The sequence below is a fragment of the Lucilia cuprina genome, chromosome 2 (genome assembly GCF_022045245.1).
Source record: "Lucilia cuprina isolate Lc7/37 chromosome 2, ASM2204524v1, whole genome shotgun sequence".
NCBI lineage: Eukaryota > Metazoa > Arthropoda > Insecta > Diptera > Calliphoridae > Lucilia > Lucilia cuprina.
Window position 1 is genome coordinate 27,852,193 of NC_060950.1, and position 8,896 is coordinate 27,861,088.

Sequence of the window (8,896 nt, forward strand, 5' to 3'; positions counted from 1 at the left end):
ATCAAGAAAACATGCCCCAGGTGGTCCCGATAATGTAAAGTATTAATATCGGACAAGTCTTGTACCTTTGTAGAATAATGACTTATAATCTTATTAACTAACTACCTGGTAATCAAAGTTCCGCTTTCAATTTAAATTTTACCAAAACAGCTGGTAATGTTCAGAACATGAAATTTAAATTGATGCTTAGTCTTTCGGCCCCAAAGCTCCTGACTATTGGTTCCAAATTTTAATATACTTTAATATACTAAAACAGCAACTTTGGAAATGGTGTAAAATTGAACAATGTATATAACAAATACTAGTCTTTAAAATTTCAAGAGATGTGCAATAAATTTCAATTAATCGGTTTTTCAACGATGTATTTTGATAAAATTTTTGTATAAATTTCTTCAATTAGACTTTTATAAACTGGCAATAAGTTTAGAATTTAGAAATTTAACTCCTAAATTAGGTCTCATAGAGCTTAAATTTTATAAAATTTTAGTTTTCTAAATTTTCTTGTTTTTTTTGACAATTTAATTGCTCATTATTAGATTTAGCTTTTAATAAAGTTTTCTTAGGAAACTTTTGTGTTTTAGGGAATTTAACTATAAAATAGTATTGTACTTATAGGAAAACCTTAGCTTATTAGGTTTCCTTAGAAATATATAATAATTACAAACAGTTATAATAATAGAAAGAGTTTCATTACAATAACAATAATTTAAAAATTAACTACTTCAAAAAAAACAACTTTTTTCAAAAAAGTTATTTATATTTTATAATTATTTATTTTGTTTTTTTCTAGGATTTAAATGTACTTGTTAAAATGAACGTTTAATTAAAAAACTTGTAGTAAGTATTCCTGAAAACCATAAAATACTTTTTTTCTAAAAAAAAACTCTAAACATGCTATTTAAGCTAAACAAAAACTAAACCAAATGAGAATTATAAATATAAATTAAATAGAATATGTTTGTTTTCAAAATAACAAGCTTTTTTAATAAAACTTTTATAAATAAATTAAGCTTTTTTTTGAAATAAACAAAGAGCTTTTAAATATAATTTTCTTAAAATTGTTTTAATAAAACTAATTTTTAAAGATAAATTTAATAGTTTTGTTTAAAATTTTGTTATATTTTTTAAATGTTTCTTTAATTGATTTCAAAGTTTTAGAATAAATTTTTATTAAATATATTATGGTTTTCCGGATAAAGCCTTATCATGATTTTACGGTATTTATACATTTTAATATAATTTTAAAAAGCCATTTTAGTTTTAAAATCTAGTGTAGAATTAAAGTGTCTAAATATAAAATAATTTAATTTCAAACATTTTAACAGTTATGGATAAATAATCAAATAAAGTTATTTGAATGGTTTCAAATAATTGGTTTTAAATTTAAAAAATTTTTAAGTAAATGACCCATATCTTGGTGTAAAGAGGTGCTACCAGTACCTCTAGTCTGCCGGGACTATAGACTTGTGATGTCAAATGTATCCGCGGTCTTTTCAGAGAACCTCATAATCTGGTACCACGGGTTGCTATTGGCCCGCAGGACTCTGTCCTGTTCAGTTAGTTGAAGTTCTTTCGGTATCCACATAGTGGGAAGGGCGTACTTAGTTAAAAAATTTATACACGGTAAAAGATACATTTTTCGAATAAGTTTCCACGAATTTATTAGCGGTACAAACCGCAGGACAAGGCTGTGGATTATTAAAATTTTAGAATTTAGTTGATAATGTAAATATTGGGTATGTGTTGTACCATCCGATTCTTATATCTGGTGGACGGGTGGGATCCTAAGTTGTATCTGATGAGATGTGTTGGTTGAAGTGTTGGTGGTGTTAGTTAAGACGTTGTGGAGTTGCAATACCTTAATACATTTACTCTAAACAGGCTCTAATTATCACACTAGGTCCTTGTGGCCACTAAAATATGTCTGTCGATTCGAACGACCAAGATGCCGAAACAACAGAAGCTAACTATGTAGTGTGATTGGACGACTTTAAGAGGTCCAGAAATGCACTGGGGTGAGACTTAAGATGAGAAAGAAGGCATTCACTGCTCTAACCTTCCTCAACGCGAACTGCCAAAAGATTAAATAGCTCGAGTACCGACGTGTATGAAGCACAATGGGGCGGTGGTGAGTAGCAAAAAAGCTCATCCAGTGGTTGAAAAAAGACCGCCGCGAAATAGACCAATACGGCTATCTTGTCTAAGTTGGACCAAAAGCACTCTAGAGAGAGAATAATTTGAGAAATCTTCGCCTTTGAGGATTATGTTTGGACTTTGTTTTTTTTTCAATATTTAGGATACAATATCTTGAAAAACTGATGTGATTGTGAAATTCTAAGATTCACGAAGCCATTTTCGGATTCAGCTTTCTTGGCTTGAGTAATTTGTTTTAGATCGCACAAGTTTTCACCAATTGGTTCGGCGAGAAAACTTCTGTTTTGTTCCGTGCATGAAAATGAAAAATTGCTCAAATCAAACTTTTCATCAATAATAGGGTTTTCAACATTTTGTGTGTTCGACGGTCGCGTTCGACATATTAGAAATGCCCACATGAATATCCTTCTGTGAACTGATTCGTTTTAGTATGATTTCTTAAGCTAATACCTTTCTCTCTTCTAAACCATATCAGTTCAGCAAAGTGTAGCCTATTTTGATTATTAATGATTACCCAGTAGTTCGACAAAGAATCAATGAATTTGGATATGAAAGTAATTTACTTTAACGCCTAAGCGTCTGGTTGACGTTAATTCGTCTTATATAACCTATGTACTCTTTATAAAGACAGCGAAAACAATAGTCACTTAAAGTGTCTTTCTTTGTAAGCGAGAGCGACGAACTGTCGTCACTCAAAAAAGCATGACTGTCTTTTTGTAATCCCAGGAATGACGATTAGCTGTCTCCTAGGACATATTAAGTGCATCCGAAAAATACAGTAATTTTCACTAGCGTCTAACCATCTGGTTCACTTTACTTCATCTTGTGTCACGTCTATACACAGTCGTCACATAAAGAGTTAGAGCGGAGAATTGTTTCCAAAAAATCTAGAGAGTCTTTCTCCTAGGACATGCACATCGCTTTCCAGTAGCCAAATACCTTGATTTGGCTCCTTTAGACTAGTTTTCCGAGTGTTTTTTTAATCTATGGAATGGCGATTGACTTTCTTCAACTGGGTACACAGAGGGAAATATAAAAATAAAACCTTAAGTAGGTTAAGTAGATGGCCTTTGTTCGAATGATTTGTCAAGAAAACTTTAGTTTTTGTTCCGTGCGAATACCTTGATTTGGCTCCTTTAGACTTGCTTTCCGAGTATAAATTTTTAATCTATGGAATGACGATTGACTTTCTTCAACTGGGTACACAGAGCAAAAAAGAAATATACACCCCTGATACCAAATTGAAACCAATTCGTGGTCGATAGTGAGCCTACAACGTTTGTTAATATTTAGACAACAGATTTGTATAAAATTTAGAATTCGACAACGAACTGTTGCAATGTTGACAACGTTGCGTTCTCAATATTACATAATGTTGTCGTAAATATGTACTTTTGTTTTTGTCCTGTGCGAATAACTTGATTTGACTCCTTTAGACTATCTTTTCAAGTGTCTTTTATTATCTGTAGAATAACCGTTAACTTTCTCCAACTGGATACACAGAGGGAAATAGGAATATACTCTCCTGGTACCAAATTAACACCAATTCGTGGTCAATAGTGAGCTTACCACGTTTGTTAACATTTTGACAACGGATGTGTATAAAATTTAGATTTGGACTACGAATTGTTGCATTATTAACAACGTTGCGTTCTCATAGTGTTGTCGTACATATGTGCATTATACTTTGACAATGGGTGTTATTGAAAAATTGTAAACACTTTGGTGTTAATTTGGTACTAGGTGTATGTTTCTTTTCCCTTCTATGTAGTGCATGGAAAAGGGTAATCTTAAGTGTTAGATTACATAGCTGGTAATTTTGCTAAAATTTTGTATATATCTAGATAAATATAGTGATCATGATTCGAGCTACACCTTAAGTAGTCTGACCTCCCAATTTTATATTTTTTCTAATGAATTTAACAGAACTGTTAACTTAACAGCGACAAAAAAGAAAGTTTAAACATTTGTTTATTTGCAAATTAATACAATTATGAAAGAAAATATTAATTGAATTAATTTTGCAAAAAATTTACATAACAAAATATCTGCATATTTAAACAGATATAGAAAAGAATTGTTAAGATATAAACAAATTTGTCATTTGAGTCAAGAAGAAAAAAAAAATACATTCAAATAACTTTAGAGATTGTCTACCCATTACGAAACTGTTAAGTAACAAATCAAAACTGTTAATTTATCACAGTGTTGTTATATGTATATTGTCGTATATATATCTAAACAAATACTACAATAATTTAAACAAAAAGTAACACTATCAATCTATTAAAATATATTTTATAAAATAAATAATCATTGAATAAAAAAATTAAATAGTTTAGCCATAACACATACAACTAACCTATTGCCAAAGATTAATAAACAGAAAAAAAGAACAATAAAATCTAAAAATAAATATATAATCAAAAAAAAAAAATGCTACAAATAAATATTAAACTTCTTAAATAGTATTTTATTTGTCTTTTCTTTTATTTAAATAATTTTCTCTCAATGTTTTAAAAAAATTTATTTCTACTTTAAAAAATTTATTTAATAATAATATAAAATGATATAAAGGAAGCTTTAAAAATAATAATAAAAAAACATCTGTCATTATATTATATTTATCCAGTCTGTTGTTGTCTTGTCTTTTTTGTTTCCTTTTCTTTAAAATTTATTATTAATTATTCTAAATTGTTCTAAATTGGCACAAGTCTATTCGTTTTTTATTGATGTTATTAAAATTATATTAAAAATCGTAAAAACCACATTTTAATGTATTTATATTTAATATTGTTCTACTTTTAATATTTTTTTTCTAATTTATTATCTTAAATTTTTGCAGCAATTTATGAAGTGTTTGTTTTCGTTTTTTTTTCTTTTTAATAAGAAAAAGCATTTTATTTATATTAATAATTCTTATTTTCTATGCTCTATGCTCTTTTAATGTAAAATTCTACATATTTTATATAATTATTTATGATGCATATTTGCTTTTTTAATCTCTAACAGCTGTGGGCAAAATAATGGATAATCGGAATGGTAAGGGGAGGTATAAGATTTATTATTAAGAAAAACTTTCTTCCCAACATTTTTTTGAAAACTTTTCAGAATAAAACTTTTTTGAGAAGTAATTTTTTAACCATCTCTAGTCAAGACTATAGATCAGCTATATACTAGAGTCAAGGCTATAAATCTGTTTATAGTCCAGTATTATAGTCAGGACAACTGGTCATTCCATATTCATGATTATAGATAATTTTATAGTCGAGACTATAGATTAGTTATTAATCATTATTATAGATCACTCTATAGTGAAGATAATGGAGAAGTCTATTGAAAAGTCGATTGACAATTGTATAGATCAGTCTAAAGATCACTCTTTACACAAGCCTATAGATCAGTCTATAGACAATTCTATAGAAAAGTTTATAGATCAGTCTTTAGACAAGTTATAGACAGTCTATAAATAAGTCTATAGATCATTCTATGGGCAAGTCTTTAGATCAGTCTATAATCAAGTTTATAGATCAGTATATAGACAAGTCTATTGATCAGTCTATACGAATCTATAGATCGGTCTATAAACAAGCCCATTGATCGGTCTATAGACAACTCCATAGATCAGTTTATACACAAGTCTAAAGATCAGTCTATAGACAAGTCGATAGATCAGTCTATAGACAAGTCTATAGGTAAGTTTATAAACAAGTCTATATATTATTCTATAGACAAGCCTATATATCAGTCTATAAATCAGTATATAGACAACTTTATAGATCAGTCTATAGACAAGTCTATTGATCAGTCTATAGACAAGTCTATTGATCAGTCTATAGACAAGTCTATTGATCAGTCTATAAACAAGTCTTGTCTATAGATCAGTATATAGACAAGTCTACAGATCAGTCTATAAACAAGTCTATGGATCAGTCTATAGACAAGCGTATATATCAGTCTATAGATCAGTATATAGACAAGTTTATAGATCAGTCAATAGACAAGTCTATTGATCAGTCTATAATCAAATCTAAAGACCAGTCTATAGATAAGTCTATAAACAAATCTAAAGACCAATCTATAGACAAGCCTATAGATCAGTCTATATGCATTTATATAGATTACTTTATTGACAAGTCTATAGATCAGTCTATATACGAGCCTATAGATCAGTATTTAGATAAATTTATGAATCAGTCTATAGACAAGTCTATAGATCAGTCAAATCTATAGATCAGTCTATTGAAAAGTCGATAGACAAGTGTAAAGATCACTCTTTACATAAGACAAATCTGTAGATCACTCTATAGATAAGCATATAGATCAGTCTATCTGTTTATCTATTGAGCAGTGTATAGACAAACCTTTACTTCCGTCAATAGACAAGCCTATAAATCAGTCTATAGACAAGTCTATAGACAATTCTATAGACAAGTCTATAGATCAGATCTGTTTATAGACAAGTCTATAGACATCCGTCTACAGACAAGCCTATAGATCAGTCTATCAACAAGTTTATAGATCAGTCTATTTGTATATCTATGGATCAGTCTATAGGCAACCCTTTACATCAGTCTATAGACAAGGCTATAGATCGGTCAAGTCTATAGATCAGTATATAGACAAGTCTATAGATAAGTTTATAGACAAGTTTATATATCAGTCTGTAGACAAGTCTATTTATCAGCCTGGAGACAAGTCTATATATTCATCTATAGACAAGACTAAAGTAAAGATTATATATTTATAATCAATACAGTTGATCAGTTTTTAGCCTAAAATCAAAGCGTTTCTTTTATGTTGCCCATAGCTGTTTTATAATTTTGATAAAATTGTTTTTTACGTGTAAATAATCCACTTTTAAGCATCCTCTATGTTTTTCTTTTCATGCATTTATAAAAATATTATAAATTCTATTAAATTTAAATTTATTTGTCTACATATCTACAAAATACTTTACAATACAGAAATCTATCATCGTTTTTTATACAAAAAGACCATTTTGTTTAAACATTTTTCTATTATTTTCCATAACAAAACACATTTGTCATTGTGTTTTTATTTCTCTCTTTTTTTTGTTTTATTTTCACACACACACACATCCTCTCTCTCTCTGATACTACGTCGTAACTATCTCTCTACAACGTTTAAACAATTAATTTGATTGTTTTGATTAAATCCTTAAAAATGATGTAACAACTGATGACAATGATGATATTGTCATATTTAGGGTTGGAAAATGAGGATATGACACCAACTCTACGTCAATTATGGACTGCCATACGTCAATTGCAACAGGATATGACACAGATTAAACAGATTATAAATGATGAAGTTACTTTGCGTGTTAATTTGCAACAATTGTTGATGCAACATCTAGAAACTGGTAGTACGTCTAGTAGTAACACACCGAAATGTTGACTATGGAAGTAAAATATTACTAATAGGATTGTTCGATCGATTTGTTTACCAACTAACCAACCAACTTGTGACAATCGTTTGTACGTACTGCTTTATAAAAATATATAATCTATATTAATCTATTTAACAAATTAATTATAAATATTAAAATCATTAAGAAACGATCAACGAATAATTGTTTAAAATATAAACATAATATTTTATAATTAATTAAATTTTGTAAACATATGTTTCGTTTTATAACCTTTTCATAGGTATTACAAGTATTTTACTCTTCTAAATTTTATTAGAAATCATTATACAACTGTGTTTGCTTTTTTGATTAAATATTTATAGAATTTGTTTATTTATTATTTATTTAATATTGTATTTTTTATATTTATATATATAAAACTATTGTTTATTATTAATAATTATGTATTTATTAATAAATTTAAATTTTAGTTAGCAAAAGCGAAAAAAATCACAAATATGTTTTCATTTAGTAGTGAAGTACTTGTATATTTAGCGAGAAGTTTGAAGTTTAATTGAAATCATATAAGAGATCAATCTATACAGACTATAGTCCAGTGTTTAGTCAGGACAGATCTTTCTATAGTTCATAATATTAATTAATCTTTTTGTAGATCTCTGTATTGTTGTGATTATAGATTTATAGATCTATAGATCAGTCCATAGATCAAGACTATAGATTAGTCTATAGTCGAGACTATAGATTAGCCTATAGTCGAGACTATAGATTTGCCTATGGTCGAGACTATAGATTTGCCTATAGTCAAGACTATCAGGACCATAGGTAAGTCTATAGTTAAGACTATAGATCAGCATATAGTCAAGACTATAGATCAGTCTATAGTCAAGACTGTAGATCAGTCTATAGTCAAGATTATAGATCAGTCTATAGTCAAGACTATAGATCAGTCTATAGTCAAGACTATAGATCAGTCTATAGTCAAGACTAAAAATCAGTCTATAGTCAAGACTAAAGATCAGTCTATAGTCAAGACTATAGATCAGTCTATAGTCAAGACTATAAATCAGTCTACAGTCAAGACTATAGATAAGTCTCTAGTCAAGACTATAGATCAGTCTATAGTCAAGTCTATAGATTAGTCTATAGTCAAGACTATAGATCAGTCTATAGTCAAGACTATAGATCAGTCTACAGTCAAGACTATAGATCAGTCTATAGTCAAGTCTATAGATTAGTCTATAGTCAAGACTATAGATTAGTCTATAGTCAAAACTATAGATTAGTCTATAGTCAAGACTATAGATTTATCTATAGTCAAGAATGTATATTAGTCTATACTCAAGACTA

General features: G+C 28.6%; 1 protein-coding gene across 2 annotated transcripts in view; it reads left to right on the top strand.

The window, feature by feature from the left end:
* LOC111686617 overlaps positions 1-7,901 on the top strand; it is a 47,453-nt gene extending 39,552 nt beyond the window's left edge. The window contains exons 10-11 of one of the 2 annotated variants that reach the window (XM_046945102.1): positions 791-837; positions 7,385-7,521. In XM_046945102.1, coding sequence (XP_046801058.1) covers positions 791-810 — 20 coding nt within the window. In that variant the 3' untranslated portion in view covers positions 811-837; positions 7,385-7,521. Of the gene's footprint in view, positions 1-790; positions 838-7,384 lie in introns of both variants that reach the window. The other variant, XM_023448987.2, reaches the window with a different exon arrangement.
* Positions 7,902-8,896: the final 995 nt, after the last annotated feature.